Source organism: Calypte anna, chromosome Z, assembly GCF_003957555.1.
Source record: "Calypte anna isolate BGI_N300 chromosome Z, bCalAnn1_v1.p, whole genome shotgun sequence".
NCBI classification, from domain to species: domain Eukaryota; kingdom Metazoa; phylum Chordata; class Aves; order Apodiformes; family Trochilidae; genus Calypte; species Calypte anna.
In genome coordinates, this window is record NC_044274.1 from 40,943,658 (window position 1) to 40,971,324 (window position 27,667).

General features: G+C 41.6%; 3 protein-coding genes across 3 annotated transcripts in view; 2 read left to right on the forward strand and 1 right to left on the reverse strand.

Annotated features, from left to right (window-relative positions):
- Nucleotides 1–2,727: 2,727 nt before the first annotated feature.
- On the forward strand, nucleotides 2,728–3,678 carry LOC115599913 (HAUS augmin-like complex subunit 6). Its single transcript, XM_030467594.1, has 2 exons — nucleotides 2,728–2,860; nucleotides 3,217–3,678. Exons 1-2 carry the CDS (start codon nucleotides 2,728–2,730, stop codon nucleotides 3,552–3,554), a joined length of 471 nt encoding a protein of 156 aa, XP_030323454.1. The 3' UTR covers nucleotides 3,555–3,678.
- Nucleotides 3,679–5,870: 2,192 nt separating this feature from the next.
- Nucleotides 5,871–9,890, forward strand: LOC103530659 (stabilizer of axonemal microtubules 1-like). Its single transcript, XM_030467595.1, has 4 exons — nucleotides 5,871–5,947; nucleotides 6,934–7,113; nucleotides 7,721–7,920; nucleotides 8,947–9,890. The coding sequence occupies exons 1-4, from the start codon at nucleotides 5,871–5,873 to the stop codon at nucleotides 9,888–9,890; spliced, it is 1,401 nt and encodes a 466-aa protein (XP_030323455.1).
- Nucleotides 9,891–16,812: 6,922 nt separating this feature from the next.
- ADAMTSL1 (ADAMTS like 1) overlaps nucleotides 16,813–27,667 on the reverse strand; it is a 301,999-nt gene continuing 291,144 nt past the window's right edge. Inside the window, exons 25-30 of the mRNA XM_030467596.1 lie at nucleotides 26,875–27,075; nucleotides 25,619–25,799; nucleotides 22,784–22,991; nucleotides 19,996–20,105; nucleotides 18,870–19,090; nucleotides 16,813–17,055 (exon numbers count right to left, since the gene is read on the reverse strand). Of these exons, the coding sequence (XP_030323456.1) occupies nucleotides 16,949–17,055; nucleotides 18,870–19,090; nucleotides 19,996–20,105; nucleotides 22,784–22,991; nucleotides 25,619–25,799; nucleotides 26,875–27,075 (1,028 nt within the window). The 3' untranslated portion in view covers nucleotides 16,813–16,948. The remainder of the gene's footprint in view (nucleotides 17,056–18,869; nucleotides 19,091–19,995; nucleotides 20,106–22,783; nucleotides 22,992–25,618; nucleotides 25,800–26,874; nucleotides 27,076–27,667) is intronic.

The following is a 27,667-nucleotide window of genomic DNA, read 5'->3' on the forward strand; positions in this document are numbered from 1 at the left end:
CCTTTTAAAGGTTAACTTGTAAAAATACAAGTTTTCATTGCCTTGTTCTCTAAGCATTTTTATGTTTTATTGATCAAGTGTGATATTTTGAAACATGCTATTCAATGGACTATCATAACTCAAATATTTAAACAGCATATAGAGCAGAGCTGCATTGGTATTAAGCTACTGTGTTGTCATGCTCTACACTAAACTATTGTCAAAGCTTTGCACTAAACACACCATACCCCAAATGACACTGCAGGCTTAGGATGTTGCTATTACATATCGCAATCAGTGCCAGTTGACTTTATAACTTGAAGTTTCCAAATTCTCCACCAAGCTGCAGACTTACCTGTTTCTATCCATCTGCAGGTATGTCATCCAGTTTTAGTTTTGTCTTGCTTGGTTATGGTGATGGGCGACTAACCCTCCAGTAACATATGGTTCATATCCTTCTCCCTTCCCTCCTCTATCCCCTGATGTTTTCAAGATTGTGTTACACAGGAAACTATTAATATCTATGGGAGAAGAATTAGATTTACTATAAAATTGTAACACATTTTGAAGGGAAAGTAGCACTGCTGGCTTATGCTAAGTAAAATCAATTTTTAATGCCTATGAGGTCTCCAAAATGTGTAGAGCTTGTAAATTTTCAAAACTGGAGACAGATGGAATTGCCTGTCATATTTTGAATATATTCCAAAAGCTGCGGTTACATCCAAAATGTACATACCATTTTCCCAGCAAATATGATGGAAGAACCTGAAACTTCGGTAACTTTGGGTATGGCACTGGAAATGCCAGATCTCTGAGTGAGGCTTTACTTTGTGTTGGGCTCAATCTCATTAAACTTCTTGCTTTTAACATGTTACTAATAAATATCTCATGATGGTACATGGTATAAGCTTGTGGTTCACTCTGCTGGACCATCTTTTTGGAAGGAGGTTGTTCCCTAGGCATGAGACAAGGTGAGCTGCCTAACAGTGCAGTGGTGTCTGGACATCTCCTATTCCCCCAGGGCTACAGGAGCACCTGAGACATTTAAATACCCCTTTAAATACCATTTAAATAGCAATACATGACAGCCTGGGCTTTGGTGGCACCACGAGTGGCAAAAGAGTAGGCAGGTTCATGCTCTCAGCTGACTGCACTTCACAGGGGCAGTGCTGTACTCAAAGGCCAGGGCTCTTGCTGGGAAGAGCACCAAGTGGGTGGCTACTTGTGCCAGGGCACAAGAAAAAGAAGAATTAAAAAAAAAGAAAAAAAAAAAAAAAAAAAGGAAGAACTTAAAAAAAAAGAACCTTAAGTAGACACCCAATTGTGGAAAAAAGTTTTTTTGGTTTTTTTTTTGTCATCTCCATCAGTTTTTACGGTCATCTCCACACTTTAATGAACACAACCTCTGTGTAGTTGTGCCTGGGCACTACAAATGCCACTATCATTCAACAGGAATAACTGTGTTTGGATTGGAGAGTTCTAATATCCTGATACCTAATTGGATCATTTACTTTCTAGTACTTTGAAATCCAGATTTCCTTCCTGTGCAGAGTCAGCTGGAAGCTTATTTGCCTCGTGACTCTCAAAGTGGTTTGAAAGGAGGGAAAATACAGGAATAAAAAAGACCTGGGTTAAATCCAAGTATTTCATTTCAACTTCCTAACAGTGAACATAATGCTCTCTGGGCAAAGTTGCACAATTTTACTGGGAAGGGGAAAAAGGATGGTTTTTTAGCTGCAGCACTGGTCAGACTTAAGCAGCTTTGCAATAGATTGCTAGTGTGATTCAGTGCAAATATTTCTAAGTCTCAATGCATTGAGTTTTTTCCTGAAATTGTGCTAAGGAAGGAAAATACGAATGTCTCTAAAGACCCACTTAAGTTATTCTTAGTCATTAGCTAGAATGGCAAGATTTCTGGAGTGTTGACCGTATCTGTGATATGATTCAATGCTTCAGAGCTGTGTAGGCTTTGTCTGCAAATTCTAGCGCAGTTTTCCTATTATTAGAAAGAAATCAGAAAGAACAGGAGACAGAGTTACAGGCTTCTTCACAGTTCCAGCTTGTACTGACAGCAGGAGCACGACAGAGAGCAAAATCAAGAACCAGGGCGATGTTTCATTGCTCAGCCTGCAGACACCAAGATGAGCTGCAAAACCCTGATCTCAGCAAAGAGTAGGCAGCATCATACCTGTGCAGTTGAAAGATCAGGGCATTCCCAGTTAAGAAGTTAAAAAGAGAAAGTGTAGGTTTGTAACTTAGCGTTTAGAGTAGAAAGGTGAACATCTGGTTCTCCTTTCCACAGGGATGTGGTAGGAAACACCTGAACAACCTTCAGCAGACATGGGCATACTCTGCCTGTGGTCTGAGCCAGCCACAACGTAGCTGCAGCAAGGCCAATGAAGGGGACTGAAGTCAGTGACATGAAACTCTCCTTTCACCATTTCTGGTTGACTGAGCATGAGGAGATCACCCACCTGCAGTCACCTGCAGAAAATGCCTCTGCAGGACTAATAATGTAATTTTCGCTTCCCACACTGTATTTCAACATCTCTGTAGGTATGGGTGGGTACAGGACTATTTACATTCCATTTCATTTAGATGCTATGCAATTCCAAGGGTAAGAACACTAGACTATAAAGTGCTATGCTGAATCTCTTTTAGTAGGATTTGTCAGTCATTACAATATCAACAAGTTTCCTTTCTCAGGATTTACCATTGTCTGACATTCTACAAGTTACAAAAGCAGTGATGTCTGAGTCACCTCAGAGTCATCACCAGAGTGATGATGGAAAAGCAATGCCATTAGAAGATCTTATTAGCTCACTGGCTTTCAACCCATTTTTAACAAGGAAACAAATTCCTCGAACTCCAGAGAATCTGCGTAAGTCAATACCTCTGTTCTTGTAGTACTCATTGATTAAAATTTATACTGCATGTCACACAAGAAAAATAATTACTGCAGGGAAGCAGGAAGTTACTGTAATGCCTCACTTATTCTGTAATACGACATAGTAGGCCTCCAAGATTTGAATACTGTTTAGATTTAACATGGATTTTTTTTTTCTATGTAGAATTCCCTTTATGTTGAGGAAGGATACTTAGGTGTAAACAAGATAAAGCAGCCCTATAAAGTTTCCTTCTTGGATTGTGTATGTTAACAAAGGTGCAGAAGAAAAACAGAACGATTGAGGCTGGTTATTAAAGTACTGAAATTTTATCTTGGTTTGTTCCATTTAGTTACTGAAATTCGAAGCTCATGGAGAAAAGCTCTTCAGACTGATGGCTCATCAGACACAGAGCTGGCCCCAGATGATGTAACAACAGAAGCAGCTGCAGTGGATGCTACACCAGACTCTGGACTTGTGTGTTCTCTCGCTGCAGCTCCTGTACCTGACTTTGCTCCATTGACAGAAAAGAAGTCTCTGTTACGTACCACAGACTTCAGAAATCCAGAGCAGATGAGGAGTCACATCACTGAATCTCCGGTTTTGGAAACATCTGGAATGTGGGAGAGTGAGAGAAGCACAGGAATTAAAATCTATTTTGAACAAAAGTTCCATGGGAGATACAAATGAATGGATCAGCATGGATACTCTGAGTATTTATTTGCAAGACGATCGTGGGAGAAGGGTTCCATCTCCAGATGACTTTCAGGATTCCTTAGTGGATCGGATACTGCACAGCAAGGTATCAGCCTTAGTTATCAGTCATGAAGCTTCCCACTTTTAGATAATGGTATCTCTTTATGAGAGAAAATACTCTCTGTCATCTCTGCTGGGATCCTATCAGCAGCTGGGGGAAATGACAGCAATGATACATGACATCCCAGTAGAGTTAATGGCTAAGTGGAAAAAGAAGGGTAAGTGTCGATGCACTTCAGCAACAAGATTTTATCCATTCTGCCACTGAGTACATGTTATAAATGACCGAGACTCAATATTCTTCTGTTAATGTTTTAATTTAATTAATAAAATTGAATAAGCAAAACAGCACTGGGTGCATGGGGAGTCTCCGCTCCACTCACACGCACGCTGTAAAGTTTAATCTTTTAGTTTCTATTACGTACCTTAATATATATTCGTAACTATTCTCATACATATCCATGACTGTTCTGGGAATAGGCTGGGTTATGTTTATTAGTTCTTGGGAGAGGTGGCCTTCAAAGGCGCATTCCCACTATATCTCTGAGGGTCTTTTTGACCCCCATCTGGTGGTCATTGGATGAAGTCAGTGTCTGCCTCAGTTTGCCCTCTTGTTACCCCTCAATTCCCCACATGTGCTCCTTCGCTCTTTCCTGTGAAATACTCTGCAGTCAGCAGTAAAACCGCCTTAAATTGCAATGCTATGTGGTGAACAGCAAAATCAGTTTAGATTAGCACAATGGAATATACATTATAGCGTTTTCAAGATAGGGAAACCGTGGATGTCTTCTTTCTTGTTCCCCTAAGCCTTGTAGTTACACAAAGAACAGTTATATTTACATCTTTCACAATGTTGAAGGCAGATATATTATTAACAGTCTCAAAATGGGATTAGCAAAATACTTTTTAAAAGTTGGGTTAGTAAACACTTTATAATTATTCAAATAATTATTCAACACGAATTCACAAACACACACATATCTTACAGTACACAATACCTTAAATAACCTTGCCTGCAAGTAGGAGGAAAGGTGCTCATCCGACTTGCTGAAGTAATTTGCAGGTATTAAAAAAAAAAAGGTGTGGTTGCAATGGAGTAGTCTGAAGTTAAATTGAGAGAATTCACAAAGTTAATTTGAAGTAGTGTGTTGACTCTGAACAAATTTGGTTATTTAGGAGTGTGTTACAGGTACTGGTAATTTTTGTGAGGTCAGTGAGGTGTATTTAGCTACATGTGAGGTCATTTTTTGAAATGCAATAATAAAAATGAATCAGTAATGGTTATACAGAAGACTCTGACCAAAACAAATGGTACATAATGGAGTACTAGGATTATAACAGAACAAGCTGGTCTCAAGGAGTACTGAGATGTATGCTTTGTGTATAGGTGTGCTGCAGTTTAACATTTGCTTAAAACTGGCTGTACTCATAGATGATACTACAAAACTTTGAGCGGGTTTACAAATTAGAGGTACTAGTTCATATGTGCTTTTTTTCACATCCAGCAAATGCTTTTGGAGAAGCATTTCTGTCAATTAATTGACTACTGTAGAGTGCTAATCAATACTCTTCTGCTTCCTGATGAAGAAAATTTAAATGAGGGGCCAGCCACAAGGGAATCATTGGAATGGAATTGGTAAAGCAGCAGCATAACCATCATATTCTTTTTTTTTCTTTAATACATGACATTATTGGATTCCTCACTCTTCACTGCCATCCGTTCTACTGCTGATAGAGCAGCTCTTTTTTTTCCCCCCAACTCTTCCAGTGAAGAGCCTGTTTCTACAGCCACATTACTAAAGACACATTTTACAGTAAAACTATAAAAACTTGAAATGTGATAATGTTAATGCTTCTCTGTTTTCAGATAGCTGATTACACTTTTATCACATCAAGATGTACCCATCTAATGCTAGAGCTTGTTGTGGGGTGAGCCTGTAGAAGATGAGGTTCTTTGATATCACAAAGGCTCGTTCCCCAGGTGACTAAAGTTTGGGAAGCCCTGGTTGGGATTCCACCAGAGGAACCTGGGTGTGCTGCCCCAGAGAAACAACTGGTCAGCTGGGCTGTGTAGTGCAGTCTGGACCAGTGTCGTGCTCTGTCCCTGCTGCTGGAGATTCCTCTATCGTCTTCTGGTGGAGTTGTCTCTAGGGACACCTGCTGAAGAACAGTGGGGTTTTGCTTTTGCTTTCTGGAGGAGAGCATCTGCTGCAAAAGTTGAGAAAAGCAGAGTTGTTTTTCTTGGCAAACATGTCTGCTGAATCATCTGTGGAGTTGCCTGTGATTGCGCCCCTGAAGAAGTGCATTTGTCAGCTGTGCTCCTGTGGGTATGTAAAGGAGGCTGGGGGAAGGAGTCTCAAGTAGCAGGGACTTGGCTAGCAGGCTGCTCTGTTACCCACTGCTAAGCTGCATGCAAGAAAGTGTAAATAAATGTGTATTAGCTCTCTAAGCCCTTCTTCCCCTGTTGTGCTAGTTTGGAAAATAATTCCGTATAGAAAGGTGTACCCCTGAATGCAAAGTAGAGGATATTGGCTTAAATTTAGGTAATCAGAGATTGACTAATTTGAAACTGCTCAACATTGAGTTTAACAAGGATGTTGTTAAGCATAGAGGCCTTTCCAGATGACTATTTTGGCTCTTGAATAGACATAGTAGAGGAAAAATTACATGTAGTATGGCATGTAGTAGCACTCTAGCAGGGTTCATATAGGAGACATAAAACCAGATGCCTCTCACTGTAATTCCTGAACGCTGGTTCCTGAATTCCTTTATTGTTCACTTCTTCATTGACTCCAGCAGTCTTGACTCAGAGTAGAAAGGTCTTTCAAGACCCTGACAGAATTACTTTGAGCAAGAGGGGTGAGCAGGACCGTGCTGCCCAAGTGTGAGTGAAGAGAAACTGCTATTTTATGCTGACTTGTCTACACAGGTGAGCTCACTATGTGTGCAAAGTAGTTTCATAAAGACAGGAAAAGGCAACTGTCAGTAGAGATTCATGTCCAGCACAATCTGCCTTGTTTGCCTCTGCCCCAGGTTAACCTGCGCTTTTTTTTCCATGTAGGTGCTTTTCTGAGGCTGTTTCTGTTGGCTTTTCAGGCTTGTTTGACTGCAGGCTATCTTAGTAGACAGCAAAACCCCTTTCTTTGTGCAGTTTGGGCTTTTGGGCTTCAGCTAGTCAAAGCTGTTGCAGTCATTGCAATGGTCACTTAATCTCTGTTTGGGAGTTGCCATGTGCAGCCGATTTAGGCAATGAGCTCTTCTTAATCAGGCACCTTGTGAATCACCAAGTCCTGTGCTGTTTTTTCCACTGCAGATGCCACCATTGTCCACACCTGCTAACCAAGCCCTATGACAAGAGTGAGAAGCCATGCATGCTGTCAGAGTACAGGGAGCGATACCCCCTTCATCCCAGCACTGCTCCCAGAGACCCAATTAAGCCAAAGGATTCATGCAAGGCGGAGGATGTTCCAATCGAAGGCTTAACAACTACAAAGTATGAAAAACAGTAAAAGAGAGTGGGGACTGTGACAGATAATGTGTGTGTGAGCCTTGCCTTGGTATTGGCTTTTTCACATTTTTCATTTTGGATAGGTTTCTCAGAAAACAGCAGAAATGTTGTCCAAAGAAAGTATGGATAAGACTGGGGCAGTTGTCTTCATTTGTTCTGGGCTTTGTGTGGCACTTTGTGGTCTGTAACATGAATTACTGGTTTCTGAGGAAGTCTGAATATGGTAGAACTTGCTGACTTGAAAGGGGATGTGGGTGCTTTCTTGGAGGCAGTCACTGAAAACACAGACTCTGAACGGTGAGCCATCCAACTGCAGGTCTTGAAGAGAAGGGGGAACCTGGCCTGCCTGAGGTTGTCCAGGGATGCCTCAGCTTCCTCTTCAGAGTTCAGTGTTCCAAATGGGAAAGGCCTGTGTCTTTCAGTAATTGCTTGTATCCTATGCAGACTTCCTTAGGCTGTGGAGAGATATTAATTAATTACCGTCTTAAGTCTTAATATCTTAAATGAAGAAGTATAAATTTCCTTGTATGTTCGGGAAAAGAAACCTCATTTTTTCCTCAAGCAAGAGACATCATGAGATTTCTCTTCACAGGAGAGATTACCCAGCTCATGAAGTGTTGCCAAGGAAGGTTAAACCACCTGCAGAATATGTCAAGAGTGATAAAACTATGGACTTGGCCTCCACATATAAACAAGATTATAATGCCCACTCTATCTCTCAAGTACCTCCGTGCCTCCCACCTGTGAGGCACCTCCCCACAGACAAGATGGATACAAGAACCACTTACAAAGGTACGTGGTACAGCTTGTTTCAGGACTCCACCAGCAGATTAATTTTTTAAGAAGATGGATGAATTCAGTGTGCAGTTGTTATTCCTTCCATCTGTGGAAACCATCAAGCAGTGTAGGAAGCCCTCAGACACAAACTTTTAGAAACAGAGCCCTGCATTAATGGCAGCATTGGGATCTCTCTGAAGTCACCTCCTTTGCATGTCTGAGAAGGCCACAGGATTCCCAGGGCCATGTGAGCTCCTGCAAGTGGGTCAGAAGCATCACCCTTAGGATATACTGAACATAGCCTTGCTATACTGCAGTGCTTGTCTGCACATGCAGTGGATCAGACACACCCAAAAGAAGTAGAATTTGCTAGGTCTGAGCAGGGCATGAAGCAAGGGACCCTTTTGTGTGTGCTGCAGAGGTAATCTGTGAATGTGCCAGAGACAGATGGGTATCATGGGCACACACAGTTTCTAAAGAAACATCGAAAGCACTCAAGCTTTACTCCCAGTAAAAGAAGTGAAGCGTGCATCTAACTGTGCCTTTGTTTCTCATCCCCGTAACTTGGTGTAGGTGGGTTTTGTGGGAGCTTTGTTCCTTTGTCTTCACCAGCCAGAACTGAAGCCCTGTCTTCTGCAGGCACTGGGACAAAAGTTTCATTTGCACAGTTACAGTAACGCTGCTGGTTCTGATAGTAAGCTGTAAGCAGAGATCAGGAATTTGCCTCTCCTCTGCACATCTTCCAGCCAGCTAATGTTGCTAGCTCCTCTTCCCATACTGTATTTCAGCATCTCTGTAGCTATGGGTGGGCCCAGGACTATTTTCATTCCATTTTCTGTGTAGATGCTAAGCAATTCCAGGGGTTGGCACACTAGTGTAGAATGTGTTCTCTCTCTCAGCTCTTTTATAAGGATTGGTCAGACATTACAACATCAACAGATATTTGTTAGAGTAGAAAACGAAATAATCGTGCTATAACATGTGTGAACGCCCCAAAGAACTTCAGCTGAGCACTTAGATAGGAATTCTCCTGTGTTTCAGATGACTATGTGCCACGGAAGGAACCCAGAACAGAAATAATCCGACCAAATAACAGATTTTGCCCAGCAGAAGATAAGTTTGAGCACAAAACTGTTGTCCAGGATGACTATGTCTACAGGGGTCCAGTCACAACTGAAAGCTGCAAACCCCTGAGTGTGGATGAAGCAAAAGCTCCCTTTAAGGAGATGACCAGTTATAAAGCAACTTACGTGCCACATCCTCTGGGGAAACGGTATGCCCATAAATATGAGGAATACAAGGCCAGTGAGGTCCCATTTGATGGCCTCACTACCCACAAAGTTTCTTACAAGGGGCTGGCGGGCCAGCCTGCCAAGCCAGTAATACCATGCCGGACAAAGCTCCCAGATACCCCATTATCCTCCAGCACTGAGTTTCGGGAAAAATACCAGGCTTGGCCATATATTCCAGTATTCACCAGAAAACCTGATGTCTATCTTCCTCCTTCGGAGAAAATGGACCTTCACACTACTAGTCAGTTACATTACAAGCACCTAAATGGCAAGCCAGCCACAATTTGTCGACCTTTTGATAAGCTTAATAAAAATACTGGGCCACTCAGTAGCTCTTCTATCACGAAGGAAGACTATAAGTCTTGGCTGTGCAAGAAACAAGAACCCATCAATCCGACTCCACAGCTGACTTTGTCGGACAAACCCATGGATTGCTTGACGACCTTTCAGGCCAACTATGTACCTCATCCAGCCTCCGTTACAAAGAGCTGTAAACCTGCCTGGTCAGGCCCACAGGGTGCTCCGTTAGATGCCACAACCACCTATGCTACCACCTACACACCAAAGGGCAATGTTAGATGCCTGGCCTCCTACAAACACCCACCTGGTTATGTCTTTGAGACAACTGATGCTGATGGTCACAGACTCTATCACGCCGTTTCCAAGAGTGAGTGCATGCAAAGTGGAGACTGAAGGAGAAAGGAAGAGGATGCAGCCTTGACGGAAATGGATTCAAAGGGCCAGGTCTCAATGTCCTGCTAATTACATTTATGTTTTGTCTGTAATCTTCTTTTTACTCATGGCCCTGTTTCATCTTTATCATAAATAAACTTTTTTCCTGGGCATTGGCTTTTTCTGGATCATTTGCAGAAAGCAAACCCATAAAATCCAGGGAAAACACATAGTTACCCTTGTCAGTCTCTTTTTTTCTGGGGAAGGAGTGGCTTTGGTCTTTTGTTACTGGAACAGTGAGGTGCCAAGGAGAACTGGGTGTGCAATGGGTGATGGAATGCTATATTGCCCTGTCCCATCTGGCACACTTCATGGACAGCCAATATATGAAATTCAGAGTATGAAGCAGTCTGAAGCAGTCTGACTTGCACATGGAATGCACTGGCAGAGACTAGAGAGGATCATTGAAGACATTCCCGCTCATTCCTGCTTCTGTGTGAAGTAAGTGTGTGCAAGTATCACAAGACATCTACTCATCGGCTGAAGATAGGCACCAGTGTAAAGCTGGCATTCCTGAAGGCCAAAGTTCTTCCAGTGGTTTCCTGCATTAAAAACAGTACAAAAAGAACTGGCAGGAGTCTCCAAAGAATGAATCACATCTGGCTGTGGCTGTAGATGGTGACATTGACAGCAAATATTAAAACTTTCCCACTTCTGTTTATTGCTTTATGCTGTCAGCTGCTTTCCTTATCAGTAACAGGGTACCTGCTTTGCCCACAGTATCTCTAGTGATAGTGCTTACAAACCTATTTTCTTTCATCTTATGATGGTTTTTTTTTGGTTGATCATTTTTTCATTGGTAAGGAGCCATCTTTTGGTGTGCTCTCCTTGTTCCTGTGTAAAATCTTCTGTACATGAGCATGAGCTGGTATAAGAATAGTGAGGAGTCACTGTATATAGGAAGAGTGAGGAGTCACTGCTAATGAATCTATTTGAAATGCATTTCATTAGTTAGTTTTTACTCTGTTTTGTTAGTTTTGCTTTTCATTTGAAAAAACTCTCCCAGTTGTACTCTATAGTGACGGTGCTTTAATGCTAAGCCTCTCAGAGAGTCTCAGCCTTGCTGTCTCAGCCACGCAAAATGTAGTGGATGGCTCAGTAGATGCTGTTCCAGGTTTTGTAATTGTTCTGGCAAAATAGAAGGGCTGGAGTCCATTTCGTGGACTTTCAGTCTTCATCAGTGATCACTGAATGAAAGATGAGTCTGAGCAGTGTATTTGTTTCATGGATGGGGGGAAATGGAGAGTAAAATCTATTGTGTTCATGTGTGAAGTTGAAATGGGAGCATGGGGATTGTATCTCAGTGAAAAGATAGAGGAGGATAGCAGCAAGTATTGTAATCAGAAGAGGAGATGCTCAGACTTTTCCCCATATGAATCTGGATAACTAAGATGTTGGGTTGCATGTTACTGAAACACCATAGTGAGAATTTTGTATAAAAATATGATTAAAATTACTATGTATATGAGCAGGTTTTAGATTTTATTTTGATTGAACAGAGGGGAAATGTTGGGTGAGGATAACGACAAGTCCTGCAGGTGAGAATTATGATTAACCACTATGCCTTTAGTGTAAGAAATGCATAAGATAAGTAGGAAAAGGATGTCTGATGTCTGCTTTTTCTCCATGCTTTACAATTTGAAGTGTTTGACATTTTCTTTGGTTTAGTGTCCACAGTCAAAATAGATAAAAGCTGAGTGTGACAGTCAATACATAACATTGTTGATAAGCATTCTTACACCTTGTTCTGGGTTGATGTGGTGCTGGTTTTGGTGGTGGGAGAGGGACCCCTGCCATGGCTCTAGAGGAGAAGCTGCTGAAAGCTCCCCGGCTCCAAAAGGTCCAGCCCCACCTCTGGCTAAAGTTGAGGCCAACAGTGAAAGTGGATGTACCTCTGTGATTAAAATATTGAAGAAAGGGAAACTATGGTTATAAGACCTCAGGGCAGAAGAGAGGAGGAGGAGGGCGGTACCAGGGGGGGAGAGAGATACCAGTGCTGAGAGCTATACCAGGGGTGAGTGTGATGCTGGAGTGGACATACCAAGGTTGGTGAGGAATGAGCGGGAGAAACCGCCTGAAGCAAGATTTCTCCCCACATCCCATGGTGAGATGGCAGGCTGTCCCCCTGCAACAAACGGAGGAGCACTGTGGAGCAGTCCTTGAAGGATCACAGTCGAGCTGATGTGGACCTACAGCCCGTGGAGGACACAGCACCAGGGGAAGGGACCATTCCCTGAGCAGACTCCATGGGACGCCTGTGCTGGAGCAGTTTGCTCCTGAGGGACTGTACCTCATGGGATGGCCTCACATTGGAGGGGTTTGTGAAGGACACTCTCCAGTGGCAGGGACCCTGCATTGGAATAGGGGAAGACTGTGAGGAGTCCTTCCTGAGCAGGAAGGAGTGGCAGAAAACAACCTGTGATGGACCTGTAGACCCCACTCCCTGCCCCCCGGTGCTGCTGGCAGGGGGAGGAGGCAGAGATATTGGGAACAAAGGAATTTGTGCCCGGGAAGAAGAGAGGGCTGGGGTAAAGTATTAGAGCCACGGGTTTTGTTTTCTCCTTGCCCTGTTTTGATTTGATTAATGATAAATTAAACTTTTTTTTTTTTTTTCCCCAAGATGAGTCTGTTTTGCCTGTGATCATAATTGTTGAGTGAGACCCTCCTAGTCCTTGTCCTGACCCACAAAGTTTTAGGTGGATTTTCTTCTTGCCTTTCTGAAATGGGGGACGAAGAATAAGTGACCACATGGGCCCTTGTTATCAGCTAGGCCCATACCATGACACACCTTTAAAATAAGACAAAAGGAATGGTTAAATCAGTGATTCCCAAAGTGTGGACTGCAGCTATGTCTTCATTAGCATTAGCAGTTCTGAGCTTCCCATCTGTGTACATGTTCTGTGAGAAAATCTGACTTTCGAAGCAGTTTGAAGCCTTCTGTGACACAATTAGATAACTCAATGAAATAAGGTTAATTCATTCAATTACTAGCTGAAATGATCAGGGAGTTGCTGACTGCTGCCATTAAGATCTTATAAGGACTTCTTTTGTCCTGAAAATCTGGAAAAGCAATTGATTCACCTTTTCTAACAAACAGAGGTGTCAGCTTATGATGGCATAATATAATAAAATTCAATTATGAATCAATGGACACCAATCAAATAGGAAAGGGGTCATTAGATTTTTTTTTGTTTTACAGGACAACTTGCAAACAGGACCATAACTTAAAATGAAAAAAAAGCTTCAACTGTGGTCTGTATGACAGTGGCCAGATAGGAAAAAAATTTCCCAAAAAAGGTTGGGAAAACTGCCTACAGTTTTAAGAGCCTGTGTGCGGGCATGCTGCACTCATGGAATAATTAAGCTGTGCTTACCTTGCCACATAACGGGGTAGGAGCCATTCTCCTGTGGGGAACTTTTCGTCATGGCATTTTTCTGCTTGTTGCATAAGTGTGTTTCTTCCTTGAGGAAAATTAGGAGGGAAAACAAAACTTGAAGCTTGCTTTGGAGGTTTTGAAGGCATTTTGACTTATCTGATAACTAGAGCCATATGCATAAACCCAGAATAACTATTCTCTTGAGAACCTAAACTGGCCTGATGTTCATTTTACATCAACACCAGCTTATATTACTTGTTTTACTCCAAGTAAGGCAAATTCCCATTGCCTTCAGTACTGTTGCTTGGATGTCTTAGGTCTGCTCTTTGGCCCATAACTCTGTGTGTGTTTATATGTCTGTGAGGTATTATTTACCTGAAGTGTAGGTGTCTAAAAAGCATATGCAGATACAGCTTACTAGTGAAATTGCCAGCAAATCAGCAAAGTCACTCTCCCTTTTTAGAAGAAAGATGGTATAATTTGTTGGAAAAGGCAAATAGCAGGAACAGTTTAGTTTTCAAAACCCGATTTTCTCTGCTAAGAGAAAATGCTTTTGCTTTATGAAGTTTGTTTCTTCTTTTCCCTTCTCTCTGTAATTCTAATCATTAGCAGGATTCATTCTTCATATGCACTTGATGCTTCAAGGAGTTGTAAGATCCATTAGAGCAGGCAGTGGTGACCTAACAGGAAAGACTGAAGTAATAGGTGTTGCTTCATGCTGCAGGTTGCTGAGGGAAGCCACAAGATATCTTTAAGCATTGCTGCATTGGAACAAAGGAGTATCTTTTCACTGATTTCCATGATCCTAGGAACAGCAGTGGTGGCTTTATACTTTTGCAAGATCAATAGAGGCAGGACATCAGAAAACAAAAAAATAAAGCAAGGGAAACGAAGAATTAAAACAGATCTCAAAAACATGGTGCAGAATCTTAATGGCTGGAGGCTTTTAAGAAGAGTTGTCTTTCCCCGAGGCAGGTAGATCATGTGTACTTTGTGTAACAGCTACATGCTGTTATCATAGTGCAGAATAAGGACAGAGTACTCCAACAGCTTTGCTACTTTGGTTTTTGTTTTTAAGATTGATAAACAACACATCAGACAGCAGTAGATAAGTAAGTAACCTGCATTACTTGTACAAAAAGTTACATAAATACAAGTTTGCTGTTTTGTCTTCTTTGTAGAGAAGGAAAACATCCTTTCATAAATATGCAGCAATCCTTAACTGAGATGCTGCCAAGTTACAATTCACAAGACAAGATGTGTGAAATTACATCCACACTGTGCAGAGACAACAGTGGCCCCTCCAAAACTGGTCCTTCATGCTTATCCTTGCACAGTTACACATCTACTGTTTAACGTGATCATCTGAATATGTTTTGATATTAAACAAATGAAAATACTTCCCTGTACTGCTTTTTGTTAATTACTGTACTAGAAATATCCATCACATCATCATCATCATTGTTATTATTACCATTGTTGTTAAGGAATTGTCCTTCATACCATGCATAATAATAATTTCTAAAGTTAAAAACATCATCTCTCCCCCATGTCATAGTTTATAAAGCACTCTGCACACAGTGAAGCAGGTCCCCAGGTAAATACAGATGCTATTAAAATTAAGAGAAATATACTATTACTGTTGATTTAAGAGGAACAAAATACTGGGGATATTTAAAAAAAAACCAAAATAGTCTTATCTCAACAAAATAATGTACAATTATTAATATTGCACTTTTTGTACAAGGAATCCTAATAAATACACAGAAAAGATACATTTACATACATAGAAAGACATTCTTCTTTTTTTTCTTTTTTAAATAAGAAGTTACACTGATGCTTAGCAACACTTGCTTGAAGACCCATTTGTAGTAAAGTAAAAGCATTCACTGCCAGATGTGTTTTGAAGCAACCCAGCGTAAGACTGTTTCATGCCATGAACCTAACACTGACCTCTAAAGTGAACTCCCAGTTTTGCTGAAAAATACACATCATGGTAGCTTTAACACAACAGTCCTTGGTCAACATTTCATTAACAAACCACAAGGCATGAGCCCAAATGGGGGTGACAGAAGAGGCACAGCCAAGCCTTTAATTCAGAGATGGTCTCAATCAGAAACCTCAGATATCTGTCTAAAATTTAACGATGCTCAAATCCCCCACTTCATGGATTTCCTCTAATTTAGGGTCCTATTCTGAGCAGAGCAGAGAGTGCCCAGGAACTAAAAGGATGAAGCACTCCTCTGGCTGAATAACCACTGCAGCTGGCCAGGGGAAAAGACTCATAGCCAGCATACAAGTCATACTGTGGTTGTAATATTTGAACCTCACTTTTTAGATCATACTTTCAGAGCATTATATATGGTCTGCTTTATAGCACTTATTTCATTGTGGGAGACAGGTTGAGAGGTGCAAGTTTGTTAAAAATTACTTGTGTTAGTCCTCTGGGGCTGATGCTGGATCCATTCTGTTTCTACTGAGTAGGAATAACCACAAGAAATCAGAACACAGCTCCTTTCTACTGCTTGTCCAAAAGCCTTGGCTGCTAGGAGAGAGAAATTTCACCTTAGCAGGATAGGAAAACCCACTTTTTCAATTTCCTTTCCAACCCCCTAGGTTAGAAAGCACCTGAACTCTGGAAACTTCTACTCCACTCATTTCCAAATAAGTGTTAGTAGGGTAGAGTATGTTACCATGGACAATTGCTATGTTCCCTACCTGTGCTCTCTACAGGACAGTATTTCTACATTCATACTACATTCTGTCAATAGCAGATCATACTCTCTCTTCTTCTCCTGGATAATAACTAACATCATCATGTGCCCTCTGTGCTAAGGGCAACCTTCTTATCCCCAGTTAAATCTCACAAGCACAACTTGTGAACATTTTCAGGTATTTTTTAGACTCACTCGCTTTTCACACCGATGTTCAACTTCCCCAGAAACCAGAGCCTCAAAGATCATGAAGATCTCCCACTGAAATAATTTGAAGGCCAGATGTGGGAAGGAGAGAGGAGTTTATAAAGAAAAATCTAATCTTGGATGTAACAAATAGATTTATAAACCAAAATCATATCTTTATATTCTCAAAGTAGTCTAGGACAAATGAAGTACCTGCATACTGCATAGTTGAATGTTTAGTTTAGCTACACACCCCCTCTTTTTTTTTTTAACCTCCAGTACCCCATGACCCATCAGGCCGTTTGATTATTTCTTTTATATTGTGATGGTCCAATGTAATGCCAGATTCTTACTCTGATCCACTTTCCCACCTGTCTTGTGGTGTGTCCTCAGGCATGAACATGGATTATGCAGCAGCCCCACTTCTCTCAGGCCTGTTGCCTTGTGGTGTGGAGCTCACTGACTCTTTGTGGTCTACCCTCATGGCTATGTTTTGCTGTGTTCTGTCTCCCACATTCATAAAAGGGAAAAACCTGACAAGTCCCTTTACAACAATGATTTGGTAAAAAGTTTTATTTCCTCTTCTTTTCTTTTTTTTTTTTTTTTTTTTTTTTCCTAAAGGGAAATAAATAAATAAAATGAAAAAAGAATTCCATTCCATTTATATTTTATGTAAAAGTCCTCGCCTCATTGAAGCACAGGCTGTGATCCCCTTGTTCCTCCATTTTCACTGCTTTTGTCTTCAGACTTTTCCACAAGTCCCACAGCAGCGTGACTTGAACGGGGTGAGCTGGCAGAGTTTGAGCTGCTTCACTTTCTCACAGTACCTTGTGGTGTCTCTGCACTCCACTGCCGAAGGGGAAACAAAATAGAGGAATGGTTATGAAGCAATAAAAGAAGGTTTTCTTACCTGAAAACATTTCATGGGGTGGCTGAGAGGGGGACCAAGATAGCTTTGTATTGGGAGGGATCATTCTGAGCATAAGCTTCACTTGCTGAAAAGAGTGAATGGAAATTTTAGGCAGCCAAAGACTCAGGGATGAAACATGGTGGGCAGCCTTTGCTTTCAGAGCCTGGGTAGAGGGCTTCTAAGGGTGCTCCAGTACTCCATCCGTTTGTCATTGGTCAAAATTTTAGGGAAGCTCTAGGAGTTTCCCATCAGTTGTTAAACAAAAGATGAAGTAATAAATAAATCTGGAAACTTTTTTTAACAGAGTACCTTCAAGGTTCTTTGGCCATTCTTTTGTGCTAAAGTGATAGTGTGCCAGAGTGCTACTCCAGCTGTGGGGTTCTGTGTTGTGCTTTTCACATATGTGTTACAGAGTACAGTCTGGGGTAAAAATACTAAGACACTTTTTGAACTTTCCTAGAACTTAGGTCCTGGTATCTTTAGGACAGTTTTTAAGGCCTGCAGCCTCCTTTTCTTGAACTCCAGATTGGAAAACCATACAGTATCCATGCAAGACCTTGGGTGTGCTGTTGCCTGAGGGACTCCCACTTGTCATGCTAACGTAGTTGTTCAGCTCTCTCCACTAACATCATTGCAGAATAACTCCATTGCTGTCTAGATGTAGGACATTTCTATATATAGCTGGAAGAGGCTGGAGGGACAGCCAAGAACTTCCATGGTACCTTTAAGGTCCCTCAGCCCTTCCACTTCCACTAGGGACGTTCAAACTCAGCTCATGGCTTTGGACATAAAGAGTCTGCTTTGTCTCTACTAAGAGGGAGTGTCAGAGCTGGCACAGCCATGGGCAAACACAGACAGGTTCTGCTGCTGCTACCATTGCCCAGCAAGCCACTTGCATGCGAGAGGATGCGATCTGCCCATCAAAATCAGTGCATGAAGTGGAAGCTGGGGCAAATGAAAAGATAATAGTTTAGATAGGAATGTAAGTTATAACTTTCATAACTGGCAGGCCCAGTTAGGGGTTTGCAGCCTGAAAGCCAGGAGGATTCTGCTTCAGAAATTCTCATCATCAACCTATCCACTTGTTGGGAAACTGTCTGGAAGAAAACAGATGTGAGCAATCCTGACTATTTAGCTTTAGCTAAGAGTAAGCTAAGGGCCTTGAGACCTAGTTTCAAGGTTACTGAAAGATGAGCTGTGAGAAAAAGATAAGGGAGCTGGCAACAGAAAAAGAAGAATAGCAGAGTAATGATGTAACCAGCAGAAGTTCTGTGAGAATAGAATCTGTGGCCAAGATATAGCCACCTGCAAGATATTGTTATATAAACAAGGGTTCTATGTAAAGCGAGTGTGAATTGGTAATGGACGACTTCACTTTAACCATATTGGTGACTACGTGTTGTCCTTCAGCCTCCACGGATTTTTTTTCTACAACCACTGGATCTAGACTTACTGAATTTTAACGATAGCCAGCAGTCTGTGATTCATGTTTTTCTTTCTGTCTGTACCATCAGTCATTTTACACACCATTAGCTAAGGGAAGCAATGCCAGCACTAACATCACCAGCAAGCCCCATTGGGAACCATCCCTCCCGGCGCGCTGGGTTTCTGGACATCGCATTTTGCGCACAGGCAGCTTGGAGGTTCCCTGGAATGCCCAGGTGCAAAGTGCAGAGCTGCATCTCTGAGAGATGGCTGTGCCTTCTCTCCCTTGCTCTGTGCCCCACTGCCTCCCCTCTTCTCAGTAACATACTGTTTTCACAGGGAGTGATGTTGCAGCGCTGCCAGTTGGCTGGCCGTGGCCTCCAGGAGCAGTGATGCTCCAGCACGGGCTTGTTGGTGCGGACGTGTACGCAATCCACACGTCGGGACTGGAAGCCGTAGTTCCCACATGTAGCTGTGCAGACAGTCCACAGGCTGACCCTCCAGTGCACGCCGCAGGCATCAGTCCAGCAGTTCTGGGTGCTCAAAGGCCTGTGGGCAGGAGGAAAGGAAGGGTGACCTGAGCTTGTGCTGCCCAGGGAGCAAGCGGATGGCACTCAGTGATCATGCAGGCTCCAGGGAGAGCAAGCCTTGTGTTTATCAGATGTCATTTGCTTAGAACACCTTACAGGTCAGGTCTTCAATGGGCCCAAGGGAGCAACTGCAGTGCACTGAAAGGCAGTTTGTATCTTCACTCAAGGACCAGACCCTCAGTGGGTAGTATATTTTTAACTGGAGTTAAATGACCATTTGAACTATTTGAGGATTTGGCTAAAATGTCCCCTTCGTGAAGCACCAAACCAGAGGTCCACTGAAAAGATGCAATGAGTGAAGCGATGAGCAGTCAGACCCACAAGGGCTTTGTAACTTTTTTATGGCTTTACAGCCAGTGGGAACAAAACTGATTTTCACAAATCCTTTTCCCTTCAATGCATTCTCACACAACATGCATAGGCACACTTTGCTCCCACCTATCTGTCACACAGAAAATGAAAATATATCTGTGGGAGCCAAAGCTGTGCAGTCTTTTTTTTCCTAGTTAGAGCTTGTGTTTAAATAAAAGAGAAGGAAACTGTCAGCTTAAGGAGAAAAAACACAGCTTTTCAGTCAGGATTTGGCATGCCAAAAAACCATCCCAATTGTTGACCAACTAGGTGGTGTTTTTTCTTGGTTTTTTTCGTTTTTTTTTTTTTTAGTTCTATGTCTATGGAGCTCATAGGAATAAATAGCGTAGCCTGGGCTTAAGCCTGGTGATATCAGTACCACCAAATATCACCATGGGCTGCACCATGACCTCTGCCAAGCAAGCAAAACCCAGAAGTTGCCTGTTAAGTCATTCGTTCATTTGCCATCTCTGACACGGTAGTGGTTTCAGACATAAGAGATTCCTCTCCTACCTTGGTAGGGCACTGCATTGATCCAATGACACAGAAGTCCCATCTTTTGTCTGGCAAAATATCTGTCTGTGTTGTACAGCCAGTCGTGGTCCGATGCATGGCCCATTACACTGTGAACACAAAAATCACTTAAGAGAGGTAAAAGGCAGGATGTGTTCTCCTTATAGAAGACTGCTGGCAAAATAAAGTGCATGCTGCCATGCAGTGGCTGCTGAGCTTTTGAGAACTGTCTGCAATGCTTCAGGCTTTGAAGGCTGAAGCAAAATACAAAAATGTATTTTGCCCAACCTCACTCTCCTGCAGCAGCATTAAAACTGCATGTCTATATCTGGTCTGCGGATCTGTAGTTTCATTACATATCTTCATTAGTTCAATCTTAAATACACCTATTAAGGCAAACAAAATGATTCTATGATTACATATCTTCATCAGTTCAATCTTAAATACACCTATTAAGGCAAACAAAATGCTCTCATGTCATCAGCCAAAAGCCTATGATCTATACAGGAAATCTCAATGCATCCCATTTATTCTGTATTTTACAACTTGTACTATTGCAATTTTAGGGGCAAATAGTTAATAACCAAGAATGCATTGAACCAAGAACATACTTAACTCCATTTAATAATTTAAAAGCAGTGCAGGACTGTAAACAAAAGCAGCAAGTATGACATCCTTCAAGCTTATCAGTTACATATTTAGGGTTTCACAGATTCACAGAATGGCTTGGGTTGGAATGTACCTTAAAGATTGCAATTACAGATTGCAAATAGTTGCAATCTGCCTGTGTGGGCAGGGACACTTCCCACTAGACCAGGTTGCTCAAGCCCCATCCAATCTTTTTAACTCTTCTCATCCTTCAATTAAATCAATATTAGTTATAGGCATAAAGTATGTACATGTGTTCTTTTAAAATTATATCAACTGTTAAGAAACAGTTTGTTTTTCTAAATATCCAGAAATTATATTGAAGACCAAGCTGAGGGTTGAAGAAAAGGATTTTAGTGTGCAGGGTGGAATTTTTGCCAGGGGAAGACTGCTGACCAATCCTTCTGCCACCTTCACCTCCCCATCTATAGGAGATATTTCATACTGCCATCCACTGCTTCCATAATGCTCTTTCCTCTAATATTTTTCAGTTCCTGACTGGGAGAGAGGAACAGTAAACACCAGGTTTCCAGTTGCTGCCCTTCAAAGGTGGGTGGATATGTGATATCTGTAAGCCTAAATCACCAGTTTTAAAACACTGTAGGAATCCATAGTGGTGATAAAATGCCATTAACATTAAATGAAGGAAAGGAATTCATTCTAGAGACAGGAGTAGAGATAAACCAGTCCTTTCCTGGTATTCCACGGGCAGTGATAATTTGCTTTCATTTGAAAGGATAATTCCAAACTTTATTGATAAATGTAATACAATAAATCAATCACCTGTTATGAGAGAAATTTCCAGAATTACAGTCAAGAGTTAAATTAAGTTGTTTTCAGGTTGTGGATAGTAACAAGTTCCAATAGCTGAAAACAGTTTTTACTACCAAAATTATAAAAAACCTGATGCAGCACAATGTATTGTGCATATTACCCCCATAAAATGCAGAAAACATGTGGTTATTGATAATAAACTACCACATTACTCTAAACTCTATGAAATGAGAATGTATTTGTCATTGTTTTCAAACTGACATACATGCTCTCATTAGGAGAGGAGGCAAAATATTTAATGATAGCTTACTACATGTGAAGACTGATAGCTGTAACTCTGGGTAATTATTTTCTTAGCCTCTTACATGGCATGAATCTTTGCTTCTATACCTTTATATTACTCATAACTTCAATTAGATTTATGACTACTTTGGTTTATCAAACTGGTTTATCTTTTCAGCTTTGAACTTTTTTATTTCACCAGAAGGCATGTTAAAGTTAACCTCTAGTAAAATTTTCCTCTGTGGCATTAAACCTGTATCCCGTTCACCCTGGAATTCTATACTCCCAAGTGAATTACAGCTTGGAAAATCTTTGGGCTAAAATCTCTGATTTTCTACCCCTGTGTCTGGATTGTAGTGTACTCATCAGCCTTCACATATGGTTCATTCAGGCTGGAATGGAGAGAAAAGGGAGGAAAGCAGGTAGTAATGACTGGTCCCAGGTTACAATTTTCATATTGACAAGTGTCTTTTCAGGAAATCTAATTTCAAATTTATGGAATGAAGCTTTTCAGCATCTGACCATTGTATGAAGCTGCAAGGGGAGAATGCAGCAGGAAGCAGTCTGAAAATGCTTTTTGCCCTCCACTCTGCTTTTTTTCGTGAAGAAAATCAAGAAAGCTCCCATTTTTTGGTGTTCCCAGACAACCTCAGCAACTTTGAAAAACTGGGCAACTTTGACTTTGTACAACTCCCCCCACCCCAAATCTATCCCAATCAGAAGCCCTGGCTCCTGCCAGCCAAAACTGCAACACACTCAGTGGGTGGTAAGGGGATATAAGACTTGGAGAAGGCTATTTCCTAGATGTGTCAATTGTCACTATGAAAGAGAGCTGCAGAACTTTTCACTGGGGATGCAAGAAGGGTATGCAGTAGGAGTGCTGCTCACAAGCAGCATGCTAGAAGGTACAAAAATCCAAGCACTCAGTGCATCAGATATGGAGCGAAGGAGCTGAAAAGATGAGTTGTCTTCTCAAAATCCTGCAGACCATAACCTAAAGATAACAAGGTGAAAACTCACTTTTCAAGTACTTTTTTCGATCCCACGCTATGTGAGTGTTCTTGGACTGCTGGCTTGTTCTTACCTGGCCCCAAGAGGAGGCCCCCCACTCAACACAGGGCTGCCTGTTACAGTTCTGTGTGTCCACAGGGCGCTTGGACAGCTGGGCACAAGCCTCGTTTGACATTGGGATGGAGCTGCCTTTGGCTGTCAGGCGCTGGCACGTCACTCGCCGCATCTGGATGCCTCCCCCACAGCTCCGTGTGCAAGGAGACCACGATGTTACCATCCAGCTGTGAGAGAAAGGTGAACAGGTCAGGGAGAAGACAAGTGCCACCATCTGCAGGATCGTGACTTGGTTCACTGAAGGTGTGATCCTGAAAGGTGATCACCCCCACATCCAGATAGTAGATCCTTCCAGATCACTGTAGACCTGACAACTGCTCAGAGAATGAAAGCTGAGCAAAGAGCACATTTTTCACTAAATTATCTTCCTCAAGACTCTTCAGACCTGGAATTCATTTTATAGCCCCTAAGGTTGGCTTTAGAGGCTTAGTAAACATTTCTAGCCCAGGCACAGGTGTTGAGAATTCCTGCTCCTACACTACAGTACCACAGGGGCTTCAGTCACAGGCTACAGTCACAATGCTAGCTCACTTACACCGGATGTGTAAGGAAAACTACCTCCATAAAGATGCTGGAATAGCTCACAGGCTGCTTTGGAACTTGCTGCTGACAGAATAGCAAAAAACCTGCTAGATTCTGTTGATGTCTGCCTCTTCTGTTATATTCCTCACAACTAGTGTAACCCAAAAGACCCTGAAGACTCAGGGATGGGGCTGGTGGGTGATCAGCCCAGGGGCAAAGAAAATCTTTTTTCTTTCCTCTTCAGCTCAGACCAGCTGAGGCTTGTAAGCCCTGTGTGCTGGGTTTAAAAATCCAGTCTAAATGGTAAAACACCTACAGCAACAGGGAATAATAGTCCAGGTCCAAACTCTTACGAAGATGGAAAACACATTTTGTCTTTTTTAAGGACGTTTAAGTGGGAAGGAGTAAGGTCAGAACAGGAAGGATGGGACTTGTTACTAGTTTCCTAAGGAGTTTTATGACCAAGTCAGCAGTTTGCTTCATTAAGTTTTTGGATACTCAGAAGGATTTATGTATTATTTGGAGGAAAACAGTGCCTATCATGTCCCACACCAGCAGTGTTGTATGATCACTTTACAGAATACGTAAAAGGCATTCTCCAGTCCAATGGAGAGGCATCCACTGCTATTCCTTAGTCTTCTGTGGGTCATTAACTCCTATGGTCACAGAAACAAGCATATAAACAAACACATTCCCAGTGTGGAAAACAAAAACACTGCCACTTTTTTCACATGGTTTGATGATATGAATCTGAAGTTTCTGCACCCCTCATAATCCTTTGTACTTTAATCAACATTGATTTCCTATCTTAAATCTCAGCCACTTCTCAGGAGCTGAGGAAGGATTGTGGGTTGTGTTACAGTTCAGGGAAGCTATAAAAAACCCATAAACCATTCCCATGGAATTCACTGCTATCATCAAGGGAAACTGCTGCTAATGAGTGTTTTGTATTTCATCAAATAAGTTTTAGTTTCCTTTTCATGACCATCTGGTAACTCAGAAAACATTTGCCTGCAAAGAGAGGTAGGAATGTATTTTAAAGGTAATTATTCAGAACCATGATGTATACCCAAGAGAAAGCAAGAGTAGCAAATCTGGCTACTTAATGCTCATTGGGTTGCCTAGTACCTCTCCTTGCTTCAGTTTATAGACTTTTTCATGCAAACCCCAAGTCACTGTTGAATGAGAGAAGTTGTACTAAATTCTCTTGAGATCCTGACTACTTTTAAGTGCTTGTATAGTGAAACATTGCATGTCCAGTGGAATGAAGGGAGGTGAGAGAGTAAAGACCCAGAAAAATATGGAAAAGCACATTTACACAACTCAGCTAATAAACCACTGAACTGCAAAGGTAGGACATTTTTAACATGGAGGACATGGTTATTTTTAGCTGCACCGATGCTCTGGATTTATTCTTCGTACCACCAAAGAGTGTCAAAGAGGGAAGTTTTGTGTGGGGAGGATGCAGCAGAGGAAGATAAATATAAATATAGCCAGAAGTCTTTCAAACTGTCCTGGCTCCTCACAATAACTGAAAATTAGGGGATTACAGGGGCAGAGAGTTAAAATTCAAAGGAAATCACAAGCTATCAATCTCCAAAAGGAGGCAGAAGTCATTCTGACCCTTCTTCATGCCCACTTGATGTGATGGGATGTGCTTATTTTACAAAAGACATTTTTATTCTGCTTGGGGAATTTTTTGCAGCCACAGTCTTGCTGCAAATATGTTAATGTTATTAAAATAACATTAGTATGTTAAAGTAATTAATGTTCAGGCAAGCCGGGAACTCAGAATAAAACCCCTAAACAGCTGCTAAACCTACCTTTTTTCTATTATACTGCTGAGACAAATCAGTAGAAAGTCTTAGGAAACAACAAAAGATATAATCCTGTGGTTACTGGGTTATGCAGCTCTCATATATAAAGCTCAGAACAGGTATATTTATATCCAGCACAGGGTGAGGCTAAAATCACCCAAGACAAGCCAAGCTGTGAACTTTGCTAACAAGGAGTATGCAATAGCCTCTCTATTATTGTCCAATCTAATTACTGAAAGAGTAAAATCTCCTTTTACTGTGTACTGTCAGTGTTTCCCACAAATGTTGCTACAAATTCTCAGCTGTCTAGGTTACGCACTTATACATTCCCTTTTAGCTATTAATTTTCTCTGGACATGCACCAGAACGTCTGCAATGGTATGATGTTCAGTGCAAAGAACCCTTAAAACACCTTTTAAAAACATATATGACATTTTAACACGAGACAGACAAACCGTGAAGGGCAATCTTTCCTGTTGCATGCAATGGGCTGCAGGGCTGGCTTGGGCTTCTCTTTGCAGTGGGATAAGTTGACTTCAGCCCCATCCAGTAAGCACCTCAGCTGGGGCAGCTGCATCCCTTTGTGGCCACAGGAAGCTGAACAAGCCATTAGCTTGTCCACTGACCACTGGTATTCTGCCAAAAGTGTGGAAGAGGCATGTTAACATTCAAAAACCCCCAGAAGAGAAAGAATCAGAGATGTTCTCCAGGATGAAGTATCTATCTGAACTTCATGTCTCATGTGAAGGGGAAAAACCTTTGCCTACAGGTACCAGACAATGAACAAAGAAGGAACAGGATTCCAGCTGATGGAAGCTGCTGGCTGTCTTTTGTTTAACAAGACAAATTTTTTTATGCTTAGAAGCATCAAACATGGAAAGTGAATGACTGAGTAGAGCACTTAAGCCAGGTACCAGGTGGTGTAGGGCATTGCATCTACATTTTCAAAGGGGTGTAATTCAGTGAAGATGTGGTTAGCTGCAGCTGCCAGCAGTATCTATAATTCCATGACCTTACAATGCTGTGTTTCTCATCAGGTGCATCATACAGATCATCCATCCTGAAGATGAATGGGGCAGTTGCAACACATTAAAATGTTATAGCAAACTTTAAGGAACATGGAAGAAACCTACTGAGTACCAAACTTGCTGCAAAGTTATGTGCTTAAATTCTTTTCCATTCCAGCCTTGACAACTAGAGCAGTCAAAGCTGCATGTTCTGTTCCCAGCCATCTACACAGCTCTGGTCTGTGGATTTACTGCCTTTAGCTTATTTCTAGGGTAAATATAATAACTGCAACATTTTTACAAATAAAGGATTTTCAAGCAAGAAAAGACACTGATTAATGACTTAAGCAGACTGCCAGAGAGGATTCTACCTTTATATCTTCAAACTGTGACACCTCAGACTCCAATTTCTGGAAATGAAAATAGTCTAGACTCAACAGGCATAAGTATAGATTGGATCAGTAAAGTGTGTTTTATGCTCAGCAGGCCAGAAATGTCAGGTGTAAAGTAAAACCTAATCCACTGTGAGGTACCTGGTAGTCCTTCAAATCTGCCATATCCATGGCAGTAAGACAGCACAACATCTCTTTCCTGCTTTACAGGACAATCCTGGTTTCAGAGAAGAATCCAGGCTGACAAAGGCAGCGCAGGGAAGTCCATGGCAAGAGCTTCACATGGCAGCACAACTGAAACCGTAAAGTTACCTTGTATAGCCAGGGATGTTTTTTGTGTGAGGGATCCAGCTTCATTCTGAGCAAGGCAGCTGAATTCACCATCAGGAGCATCACTGACATTGAGTATCTGAAGAATCCGACCCGCTGCCAGGACGTGGTGCCGCAGACTGAGAGGCTGGCCAGAGTAAAGCCAGGTGATATTTGGGGCTGGATGGCCATCCACAGCACAACCTACAAAACAGGGACATGGAAGAAACTGAGTACCAACCTCAATGTAAAATTATGTGCTTTGGAGCAATTAAAATTAGGGGAGAAAGACAATTCCATTTCATTTCATCCCCATTTTCTCATAACAGGTTATAGAGATGCTGTGGTAATGAATACCTTCTCATCAGCTGAAAAGAAAAAAAAAAATAAGTTACCCAATAGCCAGTTCATAAGGCATATGAAAATCTCAGACCACTTTGGAAATATTTATATCAAAGCTTCTAAGGTTCCCATTATTTCGGATCATTCTCATTTTGGTCTTGAGGAAAGTGGGATAGGGACATTACACACCTAGCAAAAGCTTAAGGACTGTGCTTGAACAAACAATACATACAGAGCTTGGTCTCCAAATCTTCTGTTGAAACAACAGGGACAGCTTCCTGTCTTGATTCTTATATTAAATATCAGAAGTTTTTGTTACACAAAAATTTACACAAAATTTTGTTACACAGAAAATCATTGAAAAAACAGATAAAATTGTGCCTAGTTATTTTTTGGTCACAACAATGGGCTGTTCTCCAAGCAACTACAAACCTAAACCAGCAACTGAAAAAAT

Bases quoted from the DNA above. Each gene is read 5' to 3' on its own strand.
- LOC103530659 (XM_030467595.1), top strand. From the start codon at position 5,871: ATGTCTGCTGAATCATCTGTGGAGTTGCCTGTGATTGCGCCCCTGAAG. The intron at 7,114-7,720 runs GTATGAAAAACA...TTCTCTTCACAG, and splicing joins GAAGGCTTAACAACTACAAA to GAGAGATTACCCAGCTCATG. The intron at 7,921-8,946 runs GTACGTGGTACA...CCTGTGTTTCAG, and splicing joins TACAAGAACCACTTACAAAG to ATGACTATGTGCCACGGAAG.
- LOC115599913 (XM_030467594.1), top strand. From the start codon at position 2,728: ATGTCTGAGTCACCTCAGAGTCATCACCAGAGTGATGATGGAAAAGCA. The intron at 2,861-3,216 runs GTAAGTCAATAC...TGTTCCATTTAG, and splicing joins TCGAACTCCAGAGAATCTGC to TTACTGAAATTCGAAGCTCA.